General features: G+C 49.7%; 2 protein-coding genes across 3 annotated transcripts in view; one reads left to right on the top strand and one right to left on the bottom strand.

Moving 5' to 3' along the window:
* Window positions 1–3,704: 3,704 nt before the first annotated feature.
* On the bottom strand, window positions 3,705–6,183 carry TMEM60 (transmembrane protein 60). The gene is made up of 2 exons (XM_060692689.2): window positions 6,051–6,183; window positions 3,705–4,339 (listed from the first exon to the last, which is right to left on the bottom strand). The coding sequence occupies exon 2, from the start codon at window positions 4,291–4,293 to the stop codon at window positions 3,889–3,891; it is 405 nt and encodes a 134-aa protein (XP_060548672.1). The 5' UTR covers window positions 4,294–4,339; window positions 6,051–6,183; the 3' UTR covers window positions 3,705–3,888.
* A 182-nt stretch (window positions 6,184–6,365) lies between these two features.
* PHTF2 (putative homeodomain transcription factor 2) overlaps window positions 6,366–19,716 on the top strand; it is a 71,098-nt gene continuing 57,747 nt past the window's right edge. The window contains exon 1 of one of the 2 annotated variants that reach the window (XM_087874336.1): window positions 6,366–6,918. The gene's annotated coding sequence lies outside the window, so the exon portion shown is untranslated. The remainder of the gene's footprint in view (window positions 6,919–19,716) is intronic. The other variant, XM_087874338.1, reaches the window with a different exon arrangement.

The raw sequence follows: 19,716 nt of genomic DNA on the forward strand, positions 1-19,716 counted from the left end.
CGTATCTTCATAATGGCGAAAACGAAAAATCCTCAGACGATTATAGAGAAAATGATAAGAGGTGATACTTCTTGTTCCCCGTTTGAAACCCTGTTATGTACAGGAACAAACTGGTTTTTATTATCCTTCTATACTGCCCAATAACTCCTCTTAAATGGAAGGGTGTAACTGAAACACCTACAACTAAATATACAATCCTTTGTAAGCGGATACGGCATTTAAATTTTGGCTTAACAGCGTCAAAAGCTTATAATGATAACGATGCCACAATGTGCACAAATTGAGCATTGGCCATCAAGCGCTTCTGAGATTATTTAATTTACAACTTGTTGAGAAAGGAAGATTACCGATGCACCTTGGAAAGCAGAAAGGCCCAAGTACAATGATGAAATCTACAGTTGTTGGGGCACAAATGGAAAGATAAACTGCTCGAATCCTTTAGATCAGCGGTCACCAACTGGTGGTCCGCGAGAAAATTTTGGTGGTCCACAGAAAAGTTATTTGCATTTTTTATATTGCACTAAATCAAACTACGGCCCCTGGGCCGGATATGTACAATGAGCATTTGTGTTGCTGCAGAAGTCTCCCCCCTTCGGGGGCCTTTTTGTATGGGGCAGAGGGGGGCAGAAATCCTGACTCGGGGTCTGCTTCAGCCTCCTGGTGTGGGGCTTTGGGCGAAGGCTGGAGGGAAGCGCCGCTGGTGGTGAAGAGCCGGAGGGCCTTGTTCCAGTGGGACTGCCTCATGGCCTGGAACTGGCCGACCATCTCAACCCGCTGAGCCTCCAGGCGCCGGTACCTGGCCTTGCACCCCGCAGATCTTCCCTCTTCTTGGAAAGCCTATGCTCCTAGTCCTCTGTGAGGTGCTTCTGCTGAGCCTCCTTCTCGGCCAGATCCAATTTGAACTGAGCCAGCTGTTTGGCCAACTTTCTCGTGGTGGCTGCTTAGCTCCAACAACTGCTTCCTGTTGGGGCCCTAAGGAGCCCAGGCGGGCAGGTGAGGAGTGGCTGGGAGGGGAGGGGTGAGTAGAGGCCGGTGATGCGCCCCTTGATGCGAGTGACATCGAGTTGGCCATGCCCACCCAGTCACATGCCCACCTAGCCACGCCCACCCAGCCGGTCATTAGGTAGATCATATTAGTGGTCCGCGGAATTTAAAATTATAAAGGTCCGAAAGGTTGGGGACCCCTGCTTTAGATCTATTTAGCTATAAAATCTTCCACGTTCTCTTCCAGGTCCTCCTACAATTCAGGATTTTTTTATGGGACTTAAAAAGTCTTACGACGAGGGTAGAAGTTACAAAACGTTGTACCCAATGCGGTAGAGTTTTTGCACACTTGAGTAAATTTTACTGCTTCTTTCAACCTGATTAAAAAAATATAAGACGTGGCTGTGAAACCATCCATTTTCCCATTGGACTGCTTTCCACTTTGCTATAGGAATCCCCCAGCCCTGAATTTAACTAATAACTGTAGCAAATCAATTTCAATTCTATTCATATGGGTTAACAGAATATCCGAGTTACTAAATGAGGAATTGCCAACTGCTATATAGGAAGCCTCTTTCAGCCGATGTTAAATCATCCAACTTCTCTGACACCACGATGTGCAATTGTGAGTTGTGTGCACAACAATTTTCCCCTTCTCCCCAGTTCTTTCAGCTGCTGCCAATTCTCTTTTGCTGCTTTTCCCCACTCGCAGTGTGGCTGCAAGGCAAGTAAAATGGAAATCGGGAACTCCGAAAAGCCCCATGGTCAAGAAACTTCTCTAGGATGCTGTTTCCGTCTTAAAATGTGGGAAGGGGCTGCTAATAATCTGACAGTTTGCATGGCGTATCTGGGAAAGGCTTAATCAGCTCCTGAAATGGTTATTTCACGTTTGTATCAAGTTACACACCAATCTCTACCTTGACCCAGTTAAATATGTCGTGCAAATACAGCTGAGCAGTCATTTTTCCGTAGCAACTATATGCAGCCTCCATAGCTTTGTATCTAGTAGCAGTATAAAGCCTGTCCCGTATTGGAAACAAGAAACCAAAATGTTCACAGGAGACAAAATTCCACATTGTAGTGTTTTAAATCTGAAGGATATAAAATACTCGGTACCTAATGCTGCTAGTATCAACCGTATTATAGGGTTGGTTGATTGTATGCGAAGGGGTGCTTGTCAGGTGGAAAGCTGGCAGCCCAGGTTCGAGACCCGAGCTCTGTGCGGGCTGGGGGGAGCTCCCGTTCCTTGCCTCAGCTCCTGCCCACCTAGCAATCTTGAAAGGATGCAAATTTATCTTCTTTTAACGACCCCATAATCCCCTTGCGGGGTGGAGTCTGGGCAACTGTTTACTGGCCGGATGCCCTTCCTGTCGCCGATGCGGAGTTTTGTTCGGCAGATATATTCTCATTGGGCCCAGAGAGAGAAATATCTGCCTCTACCTAGGATCGAATTCACCTCCTCCTGATTGTGAGGCGAGAGCTCCACCTCTAGGCCACCGCGCCACTCTTTGAAAAGGATGCAATTGCGAGTAGAGAAACAGGTACCACTTTGGTGGGAAGGTAACGGCGTTCTGTGCATCTTTGGCATATAGCCATGCTGACCAGATGATCATGGAAAACGTCTTTGGACAACGCTGGCTCCCTCGGCCAAGAAACGGAGATGAGTATGAATACCATACCCTGCAGTCGGATACCTTTACCTTTAAAAAGTTGAGATTGTATGTAGTTGCCTTATTCTACTGCACAGGAAGGGCTGTCTTTCCCCATTTATCCTACACCTTTTCCTCTTTCCCTTCTCGTTCCCCCCCACAATTCACATTTTAATTTTTTTGATTATATGCAAGAATTTGTTCATCTGCTTAGATACTTTTTAAAAAAACTGCCTTCTGCAATTTGGATGCCCCCAGAGAAATGCGGATTTAATGACCAGAATTATTAATATGTGGAATTGTACATCTTGGAAAGATGGTGAATTTGAGTATAATAGCTAAAACAGCAGCAATGTTGTGGTCTGCCAGCAGCCTGCAGAGCTAGCAGCGGAGTCGGACAGTGAGGAGGCTGGGGAGGAACATGGGCCAGTCCTGGAGTCAGGGGAAGGCCCGGATGAGGGCTCTGCATCGGAGGCAGAGATGGGGCCAGGGCCATCTGGGAGTGATGCACGGACTCCGGAGCCTCCAGAATCGAACAGCAGGCATGCAGAGGAACAGGAGGAGCCTGTTCCTAGTGCACGCATGTGCAGAGCTGCCAGAAGGCAAGAACAACTAAAGCAAAAGGGATGACTCAGGAGTAAGGCCAGGAGATGATTGGCCCCTCCCATAAGGCTTAAAAGAGCAGCAAAGGCTCTTGGGCTCTTTGTAGGAAAGCAACGTTGCTAAATCAGTTTTCCAGTTGGCATCTCTTGTTTCTGAAGTTCATGGGGCTTTGCCAAGAAAGGACTTTGGCAGCGTGCCAAAGAAGATAAAGGTTTGTGATAAGCCCCAAGGACTTTTTCTGAAGGACTTGTTTTGGCATTAATTTGGATTAAACTGGGAATGAAGTAATTCTCAGCTGTTATAATAAAATAGCTTTGTTTGAGACTGATTGTGTCCTGTAACGACTCAGTAAGCCTAGGTCACAACAAGCAAAAATACTAAGGGTTCTGGTATACTGCTGCGTAATTGCAAATTTGTGTACCGTCTCTAGACACGTCGGACGCAAAAACATAAAATGTAAAAACCACAGAAAATATGAGGTGGTTTTATTTACAATATGTACATGGAACATTAGATGGCTCCGCTTCGCATACTGAAGAATCACATCTTAACAGCTTGCAGAGCAAATGCCTATTTTAAATAATTCCTTTTTAGAGGCGGTAAAGCTCATAGCAGCGTTGCTCAGGAATGTGAAAACAAACAAAATGAAAGTTTAGTCCCTCCTTACGTAGAAAATATTATAGCCGAGTTCTATCATCCCACCGATGAGCAGAATCCAAAGGGGAATAAAGACGTAATAAAGTTTCATGGCAGTAAATTGTTCCAGTTTCGCGCACAGGGCAAGGCAGAAGGCCAGCTTCAGAAGCATCGCCGTCAAGTACCATGCTTTTTTCTTGAGATTCTGAGAGCCGTTGCGAGGATCGTAGCCGGACTTACAACGGCGAGCCATTTTCACGATGATCATCACTAGAAGAATGGTATCAAATATCCAAACCGGGATAAATATGAGAAACCAGTTCCAGGGTGCCTTTTCATCCAGTTTTAACACCAACATGATCAGGAAGAGTAACGTAAAGAGCCATGTGAGTAGCACTCTCTGGGCCAAGGACATTCTCATTTAAACAGCCTTGGTAGTCAGTAGCCAGAACGGAAAAAGAGATGCCCTAGAATAAAAGAAGGAAAAAAAAATAAGGCGATGGGTAAAAGCGTATAAAAAGACATTCTACGTATGTCCCCCCATAAAGCTTTGGCTATTTTTCAAACAACAAAAAAACAACAAAAACAGTGGATATTGTAAACTGGGAATTTTTTGCTTTTATGAGTTCACTAGAACTGAACAGGAAATCTCTACTTGTTTCATTTAATTCATTTGGCCTTGCCCTGGAGATTATGGCACTGGCAATAGTGCTTAGATTTATATACCGCTTCATAATGCTTTACAGCCCTCTCTAAATGGTTTACAATGTCGGTCTATGGCCCCCAACAATCCGAGTGTTGTGGTCCGCCAGCAGCCCGCGGGAGCTGGCAGCAGAGTTGGACAGTGAGGAGGCTGGGGAGGAACATGGGCCAGTCCTGGAGTCTGGTGAAGGCCCGGACGAGGGCTCTGCGTCGGAGGCAGAGATGGGGCCAGGGCCATCTGGGAGTGATGCGCAGACTCCAGAGCCTCCAGAGTCGGACAGCAGAGAGGCAGAGGAACAGGAGGAGCCTGTTCCTAGTGCGCGCATGCGCAGAGCTGCCAGAAGGCAAGAGCAGCTAAAGCAAAAAGGACAACTCGGGAGTAAGGCCAGGAGATGATTGGCCCTTCCCAGAAGGCTTAAAAGAGGACGACGACAGTGGGGTGTCCTTGATCCTTTCTGAGCTTGGCTGTTTTCTCACAGACGTTTCATGACCCAACTAGGAAACATCATCAGGGCTAGGAGGGAGTGGAGCTTGTGAAGAGGAGGAGGAAGAAGAAAGAGGAGGAAGAAGAAGAGGAGGGGGAGGATTATGGTGGAGCCTGGATAGCTCAGCAGACTAATGCATTGTAATTTAACACCAGCTGCCTGCAATTACTGTAAGTTCAAATCTCACCAGGCTCAAGGTTGACTCAGCCTTCCATCCTTTCTAAGGTTGGTCAATTGATGACCCAGATTGTGGGGGCAATAAGCTGACTTTGTATAAAAATATACAAAAGGCTATTGCTTAGCGCATTGTAAGCCGCCCTGAGTCTCCGGAGAAGGGCAGCATATAAATCAAAATTAATAATAATAATAATAATAATAATAATAATAATAATAATAATAATAATAATAAAATGGTGTCCTTGGTGCTCTCTGAGCTTGGTTGTTTTCTTTGCAGACGTCTCATCACCCAACTAGGTAACATCATCAGTGCTTTAAAAAAAAAGGAATGGGGGTTTGTGGAGAAGAGGAGGAGGAGGAGAAGACTGAGGGGGATCCTTCATCCCTTTCTGAGCCGGCTGTTTTTTTTTTTTTTCTTTGCAGACGTTTCGTGACCCAAACTAGGTAACATCCATCAGGGCTCCAGTGAATGCTGGGGGCCTCCTTTGGCTGAGGCCCGAAAAAGGGGAACTCGAGTCACAGGCGCCATAAAAAAAAAAAAAAAAGACCCCCCCCCACACTCCCTCCCCTCAAAAAAAAAACCCCTTTCCACACGACGCAGGTATTTCTCTTCCATGAGGCGATTGAGGGGGGTTAAAATTAGACCGCCTTTTCCCTTCCCTTTCCCCCCCAACAACCGAGGAGAGGCCCCTGAGGAAAAGGATTCGAGCCCGCCCGGCCTGTGGGCCCCGCGGCGGCCAAAGCCGACTATCCGGCCTTTCACGGCTCCCTCTCCGGCCTCCGGTTTAGGCGGGAAAAAGGCCGCGCTACTCACCTCGCCTCAGGACCCCATGGGCGGCCCCCCGCCAAGCGACGCCGCTCTAGGACGGCACTTGCCGGGCTCGCCAGATCAGCGAGAAGAAGAGGGAGAGAGAGAGTGGCCCCGCATTCTCGCAGCAACCCCCCCCTTCCGCCCGCAGCAGCCCCCTCATAGGCCGGCCTTGGCTTCGTTCCGCCGCTCTCATCGGCTGGAAGCGCTGTCTGTCATCCCGCGTGGCACCTCCTCCTCCTCCTCCTCCTCCTTCGTCTTCCCTCGCTTCCCTATTCGGCAGCCCAGCTGCCTATCAGAATCGCGGGACCTTAAAGTCCCGCCCTGCCGCCGCTACCGGAGCTGTCATTTCCCTTTGGATGCTTTCCGCCCCGCACGGGAATTCAACGTCCTTCCTCCGCCCCCCGCCCGTCAATCAAACCATGCCAGCCAACTAAAGCGCTGAGGCCGCGCCCCTTTCTCTCCCTTTCCCCGCCCCTCCCTCCCCCCTCCGAATTTCTCGGCCAATCGCCGAAAGGGTCACGTGAGGACTTTTCGAGCCTCGCGCGTCGCGGCGGCCCGCCTTCCGCCCCGCCCCCTTCCCCCCCCTCCTCCTCCTCCAGTGGGCGGGGCGACCAGAAGCCCAGATTGGCGCGCCGTCCTTCCACGGCGGCGCGCTGTTGCTGCTGCTGCCGCGGCTGCTTTGCCTCCCCCCTCCCTCGCCCCCCCCCACCCGCCTCGGGAGCGCGCACTGCCCCCCCCCCCCGCCCAGTACCACGCCAGCCCGGCAAGCAAGCGCTGCTCCCGCTGCTCCTTTCCCGGCTCTGCAGAGGCATTTTTTTGGGGGGGGGGTCTTCCTCCTCCCGCCCCTCGCCTGCCAGCCAGCGAAGACCCGGTGAGTGCCCCCCCCACACCCCCGCCTTGCAGCTGGGAGGGGGTAGATCTTGGGGTGGGGGGAGGAGGAGGAGGAGGGTGTGCATGTGCGCGGAGGATGCAAAGCTAGGAAAGGGTGGGGGGGTGGGGGGGCTTGTCCTTGGAGGAGGGCGACGTGGCTGGGGAGGGGAGGGGGGGTCGTTGCCTGCCAGGCAGAGGAGAGGGAGGCTGCATGCCCCCCACCCCCATAGAAAGGGATCTCTCTTTCTTTGCCCCCTTGCAGGGAGGGAGGGGGGCACAGGTGAGGAGGGGGCTCCGGGCCCCGCTAGTAAGGAATTCTTGGTTGCTAGTTTGCCCCCTTGCAGGGAGGGAGGGAGGGAGGGGGGGCAAAGAGGGGCCCTTCTAGAAAGAGCTGGGATGCTTTCCCCCCCTTGCAGGGAGAGGGAGGGAGGGGGGGTACAGGTGCTAATTTGCCCCCTTGCAGGGAGGGAGGGGGGGCACAGGTGAGGAGGGGGCTCCATGCCCCGCTAGTAAGGAATTCCTGGTTGCTAGTGTGCCCCCTTGCAGGGAGGGAGGGAGGGGGGCAAGGATCAGGAGGGGCCCTCTTAGAAAGAGATCTTGGATGCTTTGCCCCCCTTGCAGGGAGAGGGAGGAGGGGAGGGCACAGGTGCTAATTTGCCCCCTTGCAGGGAGGGAGGGGGGGCACAGGTGAGGAGGGGGCTCCGGGCCCCGCTGGTAAGGAATTCTTGGTTGCTAGTTTGCCCCCTTGCAGGGAGGGAGGGGGGGCAAAGATCAGGAGGGGCCGTCCTAGAAAGAGAACTGGGATGCTTTGCCCCCCCCCTTTGCAGGGAGAGGGAGGGAGGGGAGGGTACAGGTGCTAATTTGCCCCCTTGCAGGGAGGGAGGGGGGCACAGGTGAGGAGGGGGCTCCGGGCTCTGCTAGTAAGGAATTCTTGGTTGCTAATTTGCCCCCTTGCAGGGAGGGAGGGAGGGGGGGGCAAAGCTCAGGAGGGGCCCTCCTAGAAAGAGATCTCGGATGCTTTGCCCCCCTTGCAAGGAGAGGGAGGGAGGGGGGCCACAGGTGAGGAGGGGGCTCCGGGCTCCACTAGTAAGGAATTCTTGGTTGCTAATTTGCCCCCTTGCAGGGAGGGAGGGAGGGGGGGCAAAGATCAGGAGGGGCCCTCCTAGAAAGAGAACTGGGATGCTTTGCCCCCTTGCAGAGAGAGGGAGGAGGGGAGGGCACAGGTGAGGAGCGGGCTCTGGACCCTCCACCCCTCCAGGACTGGATCTTGGCTGCCTGCAGGAAGGTGGAGATGCAGAGGTTCAGGAGGGGATTCCCTAGAAAGGGATCCCAGTTGCTTTGTCCCCCTCGAAGGGAGGTGGGAAGAGATGGAGAGGTCAGGAGGGGGTTCTCGGCCCCCCTACAAGGGGGTGTGGGCTTCCCGGCCCCCTTTCAGGGAAGTAGGAGGGGATGCAAAGATCAGGAGGGGTCCTCCTAGGAAGAGATCTCGGATGCTGTGCCCCCCCCTTGCAGGGAGAGGGAGGAAGGGAGGGCACAGGTGAGGAGGGGGGCTCTGGACCCCCCCCAGAAAGGGATCTTGGATGCTTTGCCCTCTTGCACAGAGGGAGGAACGGAGGGCACAGGTGAGGAGGGGGCTCTGAACCCCCGTAGGACTGCATCTCAGCTGCTTGGTCCCCCTCACAGGAGGTGGGAAGGGATACAGAGGTCAGGAGGGAGCTCCCCTCCCCCAAGGGGGTCTCAGCTGCTTTGCCCCCTTGCAGAGAGATGGAATGGGGAGGGGCACAGTCAGGACCCCCCTAGGCCTAGCAGCTTCTCTGCAATTGCATTGGCACTCCCGGTTGTGCACCGTCCTCCTTGGTGCTGCCCCTGAGTACCCACCCCCACGCCTGCCTGGATCCTGCCCAGGGAAGGCGCCCCGAGTAATTCAGGTTTGGTCCAGCATGCCAAGCAAGTGGACAGGTAGATCCTGATGGAAAATCCACCTGGCTGATGGAGGGAGTCGCTTGTGTTTTTGGCACTCTGCTAATTCCCACCTCTGTAATTCAGATTTAAAAAGAGAGAGAGAGAGAGAGCAAAACAGAACTAATTACAATGATCTGGAGTAAGGACACACCGTGAAAATGGTAATTATGATTATGCAAACGCGGCCTTTTTTTGGGGGGGGTGAAGGCAGGACGGGGGTTATTTCAAGTAAGCAGATTAAGCAAGATGTTGGGTGATGCCTCCTGGGTCATATCTCCATTTGGCTTTGCCTGGGAGCGCCTTTTCAGCGTGAGTGCCAAAATCTGTGGAAATATGGAATTCTCAAGCTTTATTGGCTGCTATATAGGTTTTAAAAGGCGGGTAATCTATTCTGAGTGTCTGTCTTGATCTTCAGATGCTGAGAGAGATGATGATGATAATAATAATAATAGTAATAATAATAACAACAACAACAACGACAACACTGGTAGCAACCTGTATCAATCATTAGCACCAGTCAATGGTATTTGTAATGCATTTTTGAATGTTCAGTTGACTGAGTTTCATATTTAAATAATAATAATAATAATAATAATAATAATAATAATAATAATAATGAACATAATGTGGAACATCATACATGTTTAATGAATAAAGTGAATAATAATATCCTGTTTCTCTGAAAATAAGACATCCCCTGATACTAAGCCCAATCTGGCTTTTGAGTGCGTGTGCTAAAATAAGCCCTCCCCGAAAATATTTAAATGCATGCACAGCCGGTTCCCGCCATTTCCTCTGGTTAGGGTTAGGGAGACAGAGCTGGAAATCAGGTAAGACGGCAAGAGGATCCCCGTCGTGCTCCATGAGCCCTAAAATAATAAGACCTCTCCGAAAAGAAGGCCAAGCGCTTATTTCAGGGTCCAAAAAAATATAAGACAGGGTCTTATTTTTGGGAAAACACAGTAATACTCTGTTTCCCCCAAAATAAGACATCTTTTGTCTTTTGAGTGCATGGCAATAAGGCCAAGCGCTTATTTCAGGGTTCAAAAAAATATGACAGGGTCTTATTTTTGGGGAAACACGGTAATAATAATAATAATCCGCATCTTTCATCTGGTGGGAGAACTCTGTAACGTCCATGACTTTGAGAGTGACCCCCTTAGGATTACCCTTGTAGGTAAGATCAGAATAATAATAATAATAATAATTTTATTTCTATACTGCCCTTCTCCCGAAGGACTCAGGGCGGTGTACAACCAATTTAAAAACACAAGACACAACAATGATTAAAAATTAAAATAATTAAATAGATTTGGCCGGATTAAAACCCCCCAAAATGGGCTCTAGAGACGTGAGGAAAGCCCACTCCCCTAAGAATAGTACAATGACAAGAGTTGGAGGGGACCTGAGAGGTCTTCTAGTCCAAGCAGGAGACCCCACACCATTTCAGACAAATAGTTATCGTAGTCTCTTTTTATAAACCTCCAGTGATGGAGCAGCCACAACTTCTTCTTGTGGCCTGTCGGCCGCCGGCCCCTCCGGCAGCCGAATCAGAGGAGGAGGAGGTGTGGGAGTCAGGGTCACCATCAAGGCAACCTGAGAGCTCCGAGGGAGAAGAGGAAATGGAGCTGGCAGAGAGAAAGAGACAGAGGCGGAGCCTGGGACGTCCGTCAGCCCTCAGATGGAGAGTCAACAGCCCTCAGGTCTGGAGGTGGCTGATGAGGAAGAGGAGGAACAGCTGGGTCCAGTGCCTGACGCACAGATCTAAGAAGGCAGAGGAGAGGAGAGCAGTGGAAATCTATGGGCTGGTCCTTGGGACGGAAAAGCCACTGCTGCTAGTGAAGCCCCACCTTAGCTCTGGGGATAAAAGGCAGGGTGCATCATTGAGTAGATGTGGCAGACAACTATTCATCTCCCGGCCGGACGGACTTGTTAGCCTGCGGTGAGAGAGAAACTTTTTGCTGTGGCTGCTGGCGCTCCTGACAAAGGAATCTTTGAGTTCACTTCAGAGGGTTTGTCGTGTTTGGAGAGCTGGGTCAGAACACTTCTGGAGGCAAGCTTGTTCCACCTTGGAGGTCTTCTAGTCCAGCCCCCAAGCAGGAAACCCGCTACCATTTCAGACAAATAGTTGTCCAGTCTCTTCTTAAAAACTTCCAGTGTTGGAGCATCCACAACTTCTGGAGGCAAGTCGTTCCAACCGATTAATTGTTCTCCCTGTCAGGAAATTTCTCCTTAGTTCTAGGTTGCTTCTCTCCTTGACTAGTTTCCATCCGTTGCTACTTGTCTTGCCTTCGGGTGCTTTGGAAAAATCGGAAATCCAACTTGGAGGGAAAAAAAAAAAAGCTGCAGCCTACAGAAACTTTTCAAAAAAGTTTGAGGGCCAGATAAGGTTTTGTAGTTGGGAGATGCCCCTCTGGTTACTTCAGGACAAAAGAGAAACCTCCACAAGTCATCGAGAAACCCGATCTGAGTAGACCAAAAGCTTCAACTGAGCCAACGCTGAAAAAGGAGCTCTTTTTTTAATTTATTTTTTGGCCAGGATGCTTATAGCTGGACCGGTGGAATAGTGAAAGCTTTTAACCGAAGGAAACGTCAAATTCTGCAAAACAGAAATACGTCACGTTAAGGCTAACGGGCCTGGCAGAATTCGTAGGCCTTTATGTGTATTTCTCTTTAGCCAGGTTCTTCCTACGTAAACCAAGATTTTTATGCAGCCCTAGTTCAGTGAAATCACAATCCACTAGTTTCTAGGCTTTTTTCAGGCAGCCAGCAAACACTCTGCTGCCCATTGGGAGATAAGGAGACTAAGATAGATCTATTTTGGATTTATTAGTCCTCATCAGTTAGCCACACCCTAATCCCATGTATCCTCCCTGTAAAGGTACAGTATTTGTTTTCTTTTTGTAGGCTTTTACGTGTATTTCTCTTTAGCCGGGTTCCTTAGTCTCCCAATGGGCAGCAGGGTGCTTGCTGGCTGCCTGAAAAAAAGCCTAGAAACCTGGATTTTTGAGAAGCAGAGGAGGGAAAACTAGGGAAAAGGAATGAAATAAAGAAGTGTATTATTGTCAGGGCATTTGTTTAATTGATGCGCTGGTAATTTCAGCCAGCATCCTTTGTGAACTCACAGATGTCCGTGTAGAAAGGTGGCGGAATTTTTTTTTTTCTTCTTTTATTGGGCTCAAGACTGAAGTCGGACAGTTTAGTCGAGAAGGATGGGGAGAAAGAACTTCAGTTGCAAAGTTATAACAGATCATGAGGAAGAAACATTTTTTTCTTCTTCTTAAAGTCGTGTTTTTCTTCCAGTCGATAATATTCAACTGTTAATAGCGGGATGTGGCGAGACAACGAGGGAAAGAATACAGAAGTTTTGGAGTATGAATAGTTTCGGAGATACTTATAAATTACCGTGAGTTGCTTAAAAATTCTATGGCTCGATCCCTCCCGGATGAAAATGAAAGACGGGCTGAGGTAGTTGGCGGGAATTTCACCTGACTTGAGGGCACTTAAATATTCATTTATTTACATTTCTGTTGCTGTTTTTTGCTTTAGTTATGGAGCTTTGTTTCCCCTTAACATTCTGCAGGGATTCAAGAAGACTCGATAAGTAGATTTTCTGTCGAGGATTAAGAAAAAAATGACCTGTCTAGCCACCCTAGGGGAAAGGGGGTAATGTTTATATATGTGCATTTGAGGCGTCTGAGGGTTTGAAAGTTGAATCGTCATCTCTTCCTCTTCCTCCTCCTCCCCTTCTTGTCATTAGCATTGAAAACTGCCATGTCAACTGTCCTGTTTCATGAGGAGTTCAAATTAAAACAAATCTCTTCTTCTTCTTCTTCTCCTTCCTTTTCCTCCTTTTTCTTCTTTTTCTTCTTCCCTCTTTCCTCCCCATCTCCTCCTCTTCCTCCTTCTTTTTCTTCCCTCTTCTTCCTCCTCGTCCTCCTCCTTCCTTTTCTTTTTCTCCTTTCTCTTCTTCCTTTTCCTCCTCCTCCACCTCCTTCGACTCTGTCTCGTCCTCTTCTTCCTCCTTTTTCTTTCTCTTCTTCCGTCTTCCTCCTCGTCCTCCTCCCTCTCGTCCTCCTTCTCCCTCTTCTTCTTTTTCTCTTTTCTCTTCTTCCCTTTCCTCCTCCTCCACCTCCTTCGACTCTGTCTCGTCCTCTTCTTCCTCCTTTTTCTTTCTCTTCTTCCGTCTTCCTCCTCGTCCTCCTCCCTCTCGTCCTCCTTCTCCTTCTCCCTCTTCTTCTTTTTCTCTTTTCTCTTCTTCCCTTTCCTCCTCCTCCTCCTCCTCCTTCGCCTCCGTCTCGTCCTCTTCTTCCTCCTTTTTCTTTCTCTTCTTCCCCCTCTTCCTCCTCTCTCCTCCTTCCTCTTCTTTTTCTTCTTTCTCCTCTTCCCTCTTTCCTCCTCCTCCTCTGTCTCTTCCTCCTCCCTCTTCTTCCTCCGTTTTCTTTCTCTTCTTCCCTCTTCTCGTCGTCGTCCTCCTCCTCCCTCTTCTTGCTTTTCTCCTTTCTCTTCCCTCTTTCCTCCTCCTCCATCTCCGTCTCTTCCTCCTTTTTCTTTCTCTTCTTCCCTCTTCTTCCTCCTCCTCCTCCTTCCTCTTCTTCTTTCTCTTCTTCCTTCCTTCTTCTTTCTCATCCTCCTCCTTCACTCTTGAAGATTTTTTTTTGTTTACAAAATGAAAAGCTCTATATATTTACACTTTGACGTTTTCAACCCTTCTACCCCTTCTCACTCCACGTTCCCCTCTTGCTCCCTCTTTGCACATAGAGTATATCTTCCCCTCTTTTTCTCCTGATGGAAAAACCATTCCCATCCTTTCATCCACAGCTGCTGGCTGTCTCTTTCCCCCTTCTCACCTCCATCTTCAACACTCTCGGTTCCTCCTTGACTGGGGTTCTTAAAAGCTCAGTTTCTTCTGCGGTTGGACAATTTCCTCCTTAGATTTTTTGCTACCGTTTTGTCACCATCCAGACCTCCTCACTGTGATCCTTTTGGGGCAGTCCCCATAATGTCATCCTCCCCAGACTCGATTTTTCTTTTCTGAGAAAAGAAACTACTTATGCAAATCAAACCTCCTTGCTGCTTGTCAGCATACGGTAGTGGCCAAAATTGTGGGAATCTTTTGGGAAAAGTGTAGTTTTGAGGTTTGATGGCTAATAACACCACTTTTTTTGGAGTTTCAAGATAATCCTATTCCACTGCTGGAATGGCCTGGGAATAGCCCAGACCTTCACCCAATTGAAAAATCTATGGAGCCGATTAAGAAACTTGTTAGTCAGAAGCGACCCAGCAATAAAACCCAGTTAATAGAAGCCATCATTCAATCTTGGTTTCACATGATAACAGCTGCAGAACTAAAAGACTTGGTTCACTCCATGGGAAGACGTTGTAAGGCCGTCATTCATGCTAAAAGTGACCCAACGAAGGATTAACTGACAGGGTGATAATTTTTGTATATCTCGTTTTTTCTATGGTGATTTATGGAGACCTCGTTCAATGGATATTATCGGATTTGGGCTTCTGCTCCTTTAATTCCAGAAATGAGATCTTCAGGAATTTAAAACGCCTTCACGTTCTTGTTTTTTGACCTTTATAAAGCAAAAGAATTCAAGCAGACAACATTTCCCCCCCCCCCTTTCTATTCTGGTTCCAGCAGGATTTTTTTTGTGAAAACCATAGATTTCTAATGGCTTTTTTTGGGGGGTCAATTTGTGTCAGTTGTCCCCTCATGTTCTGCCCCAACTACGGACCCCAAAGAACGCAGCACACACAAAGTCTGTACAAACCTTAGTTTACTAAATTAAATCAGTCTTTTTCAAACAAAGGCAGTTAATTAACTTTCTTAACAGCCTACAAGAATCCAAAGAATAAATAATCATAATCTTACTAGGATTGGCAGAAAGCCCAGAAGCAATTTGCAGGAAACTGATAAGAGAACTAAGATCCAGACGCGAAGGTATGTGAACTAAGTTGTTCCCTGCAAATTGCTTCAGTCGGCGTTCCTCCTTAAATAGGCTAAGGGAGTGGCCAATTAGCCCCAAGCCTTACTCTCGAGGAGACCTCCTCTTGAGGAGCTACTCCTGCCTTTTGGCAGCTCTGCGCGCTGGTGCATCTAGAAGAGGCTCCTCCTCTTCTTCCTCTTTACTTATGGGAGCTTCTGGAGGTTCTGAAGGCCCTGGCTGAATCCCACCTCTGGCACCACATCTTCTCCAGCCTCCTCATTGTCCGACTCGAGTGCCAGCTGCACAGGCTGCTGGTGCAGCACCACACCAGTCTCCTCGCTGTTGGAATCAGCTACTAGCTGCACAGGTCGCTGACGGGCCACAACACCTCAACTCTATATAACTCCATAGCACCAGAAGGCAGGACAGGAAACAAGGGTTAGAAACTAACCCAAGAGAGAAGCAATCTGGAATTAAGGTGAAACATTGAATGACCAGAGTTGGAAGGGACCTCGGAGGTCTTCTAGTCCAACCCCCTGTTTGGGCAAAGACCCTGTATCATTTCAGTCAAATGGTTGTCCGGTCTCTCTTTAAAAGCCTCTAGTGATGGAGCACCCATAACTTCTGAAGCTATTCCATTGGTTGATTGCTTTCTCTGTTAGGAAATTCCTCCTTAGTTCTGCTGTAAGTTGCTTCTCTCCTTGGTTAGTTTCCATCTATTGCTTCTTGTCCTGCCTTCTGGTGCTTTGGAGAATAAGTGGACCTCCTCTTCTTTGGGACAGTCCCTCAAATTTTGGAAGACTGCTATCATCTCTCCAGTAGTGGGTTTCAAATCCCGTCGCTGTTGGGAGCACGTGGCAAGGTTCTGCGCATGCCCAGAGTGTTTTCGATGACGTCTGGGTGGGTGGGCGGAGCCTCCCACCGCCCCTGCTACCGGTTCTCCCAAACCGGGGCGAACCGGTAGCAACCGACAACTGCATCTCTCCCCTGGTCCTTCTTTTCATTAAACGAGACAAACCAAGTCTAAATGTCTATTAGACTAAAATGTTTATTAGACTAGACAGTTGTAGTCTGGAATGGGACAATTGGCTAGAACTGACTCGCAATGGCCAACTCGGAATGGGACAATTCAACAGTTTGATTTAATTATTTAAATGGTGGGACCGGAAGTTGTCAAACAGCCCGTTTTCGGCCTCCGGAGGACCTGCGGGGTGGGCGGGTGGGGAAGGCTGTTTTCGCCCTCCCCAGACTCCTAGAGAGGCCCTGGAGGCTGGGGACAGCAAAAAACGGGCCTTCCAATCCCACCAGAAGTTGTCAAACGGGCCGTTTTTGGCCTCTGGGGGAGTGGGTGGGGAAGGCTGTTTTTGCCCTCCCCAGACTCCTAGAGAGGCCCTGGAGCCAAGTGAGAAAGAAAAATGGGCCTCTCCTCCTCCAAGCCCTCTGGAGGCAGGAAACAACCTGTTTCCCTACTTCTGGTGGGCCCAGAAGACCTGAAAATTAGCTGGCCGGCACACGCCTGCGCGCCAGAGCTGAGCTCGCATGCCCACTGATATGGCCACGTGTGGTTCGCCATCACGGGCATAGGGTCTCCTGATTGAGCAGGGGGTAGGACTAGATGACCTATAACAGTGATGGCTAACCTTTTTGCTGTCGCGTGCCAAAAGTGTGTGTGGGGGGTCACATGCGTGTGTGCCCACACCCATAATTCAATGTGCCCGGTCGCCCCATGCATGCGTGCATGACCCCCCCTTGTGCTTCCCCCGCTTTTGGCACGTGATGGCACAGTGGGCCCAGTAGGCCCATTTTTTGCCCTCCCCAGGCTCCAAGAAAGCCCCTGGAGCCTGGGGAGGGTGAAAACGGCCTTCCCCACCCCCCCCGGAGGCTGGAACGGTCCATTTCCTGATTTCCGATGGGCCCGAAAGGCCCGAAAATTAGCTGGCTGGTGTGTGCATGCATGCTGGAGCTGAGCTAGGGCAACGCTTGCGTGCCCACTGATATGGCTCCGCGTGCCACCTGTGGCACGCGTGCCATAGGTTCGCCATCACGGACCTATAAAGTCTCTTCCAACTCTGTTAATCTGTTAATCTTCAACGGTTCTATTCCACTCTTTCTTCCATATTAGTTCCCGTGGCAAGTTGACTGCGGTGAGTTGGCCATGGCTAGTTGGCCATGGCAAGTTGTCATAGACAAGCTCCATCCTTTGAGTCCTGATGCGTCGAGCACTGAACTGTGTGTGTTGGATTTTTGGCAATCCTAGACCAGCTTGTTTTTCCAGGAAGAATTAAGTGTTGGGAATAGTCAATTATTTGGAACATTTCTTTCTAAAAATAATAGTTATATATAGCAATTCCGCTTCTGCTCATCGTCCCTGTTTGCCGTCAGCTTACATTACCCCGTTGATGATGATGGTGATGATTTTTTTCTGGTGGCGTTTCTTAAATTCAACCATTTCAGGCACTGTGGGAAAATATCATTGTGCGTGTTTTCCAGGGCGGCATCAGGCAAAAAAAAAAAAAAAGGGCTGGCCAGATTTTCCTACAAAACAAGGATCATGTGAATGGAGAATGGAATCCCTCTCGTCTATGACTATATAATTTACGAGCTGGCATTTCAGCTTGTTTAGCCGAACCCAGATTTTGTACGCAGAAAGTTGCAAATATAGACTTGCGAAAATATGTCCCGAATGAAGGAGGGGGGGTGGGAGGAATTGTTATTGCGGATGATTTTGCAATGAAACTCTCAGAATCTGAATTCTTTTTTTTTTGGGACAGAGTCTTGGCTGGTTTGGCAACATTTTATAATCTGAAAGCAGGTTTTTGGATACCGTACAAGAGAAGGAGAGGTATTTGCATTATATTTATATTTAGAACGGAGTCGTACGCCGTTCGTAAAGCTTAACCTTAAAAAAGTTGTAACAAAAAGTGAAGCGGGTTTACTTAACGCGCTCATAAACACGATAAATCTTTTGTGTTAGAAGTCAGATAGCTTGGAATTTGCTTGTTTTGAGGGTTGGGCGTAGAATCGGGAGTTGACCATAATTTTAATTTTAGTGATGGAGAAAAGTGTGTTTAATAACGAACCTTCAGGGATCCAGTCCTCCACAGATTTTTAGAATGAATATATAGGTCTGTGATGGCAAACCTATGGCATGCGTGCCACAGGTGGCACGTAGAGCCCTCTCTGCTGGCATGTGAGCTGTTGCCCAGCTCAGCTCCACCCCGCATGCGGGCGCACCTCCCACTAGCCAGCTGATTTTCGGGTCTCTGCCACGCATGTGTGGGGCGCATGTGGGAGACGCATGTGTATATGTGTGGGGGATCACGCGGGCATGTGCTAGGGTGAGGGAGAGTGCGAGGGGTTGCGGCCCACCCCCCGCGGCCCATTTTGGGTTCCAGGAGGCTGCAGGGAGGCCTGCTAGGCCCAAAATGGGGCGCAGGGAGTCGCACGCATGCCCAGGGGGAGCGCGGGGTGTCATGCGTGCATGCCCAGGGGGAGCACGGGGGGTTATGCATGCATGCCCAGGGGGAGCGCGGGTAGGTGTCATGCATGCATTGCATTATGGGTGCAGGCAATGCTATCGCGCGCGCTTGCGTGCACTTTTGGCGCACGTCGACAACAAGGTTAGCCATCACTGATATAGGTGGTCCCTGTCTTACAGCCACAATTGAGCTGAACATTTCTGTTGCTCAGCGAGACATTTGTTAAGCGAGTGTCGCCCCAGTTTATGAATTTTCTCGGCTCGGTTGTTAAATGAAACGCTGCAATGGTTAAGTTAGCCACATGGTTGTTCAGGGAATCTTCGCTGGTCAGAAGGTCGCAAAAGGGGAATCACATGATCCCCAAGACAACGGCAACTGTCGTAAATGTGAACCGATTGCCAAGCGTCTGAATTTTGATCACATGACCCCGGAGATGCTGCAACGGTTATAAAACGGTCATAAGTCACTTTTTTCAGTACCGTTAGAGCAGGGGTGTCACACTCAAGGCCCGAAGGCTGCATGTGGCCTACGGGGTGCTTAAATCTAGCCCGTGGGGCCGGCCTGGAAATAGGAAAGGACCGGCCCGTGGTGCCTCTGGCTGCCAAAATTGGGGGGGGGCTCGTGTGCCTTCACGTGTCCCATTTTGGCCAGCAGGGGGTTGTCCAGGCTGAAAACGGGACGTGGGGGGCGCTCGCACGGCCCCTCCGCACCTTGTTTTGGCCGGCAGGGTGCTGCAGGAAGCGTCTATCCCAGGGGTCTGCAACCTTAGGCACTCAAAGAGCCATTTGGACCCGTTTCCCACAGAAAAGAAAACACCGGGAGCCACAAAACCTGGGTGGGCGTGGCCAACTCAATGTCGGTCACTTCCACCAGTCACATGATCCCCCCCTAGCCACGCCTACCCAGCCGGTCAGTAGGGCAGAGAACCAGTTGTTAAAAAATACCGGGAACCATAAAACCCCTTTGACATATCTCTCTCCCCCCTCCCTCCCCCTCTCTCTTTATCTGTCTCTGTCTCTGCCCTGGCCGCTTCTCCATCCCCCGCTGTCGCCCTTTCCTTCTCAGGCCAGGCGAGGAGTGACTGGTAGGGGAGGGTGAGGGTGGAGCCAGCCAGTGGTGGGATCGCCCGACAGGGAGCCACAGCAGAGGGCCCAAAGAGCTGCATGTGGCTCCAGAGCCGCAGGTTGCTGACTCCTGGTTTATCCCATCTCCCCCCACCCCCACCCCCCGCCGGCTGCGGAACTACAACTACATTGAACTACAATGCTGGTCTGGTCCTCGAAGCAATCCAGTTTGATACCCCCTGCGTTAGAGCTTCGAACAGTCGCTAAACGAACTGTTGTAAGTCAAGGACTACTTCGTTGCAAGTCAAGGACTGCTGGGTTAAAAATCTTTTAATTGGGGAATTTTATGGGTAAGGGG

The sequence above is a fragment of the Pantherophis guttatus genome, chromosome 7 (genome assembly GCF_059756535.1).
Source record: "Pantherophis guttatus breed Tessera chromosome 7, ASM5975653v1, whole genome shotgun sequence".
In the NCBI taxonomy this organism is placed as follows: Eukaryota; Metazoa; Chordata; class Lepidosauria; order Squamata; family Colubridae; genus Pantherophis; species Pantherophis guttatus.

What these genes read in the sequence shown, in the direction of transcription:
- TMEM60 (XM_060692689.2), bottom strand. Translation starts at nt 4,293, where the DNA reads ATGAGAATGTCCTTGGCCCAGAGAGTGCTACTCACATGGCTCTTTACG.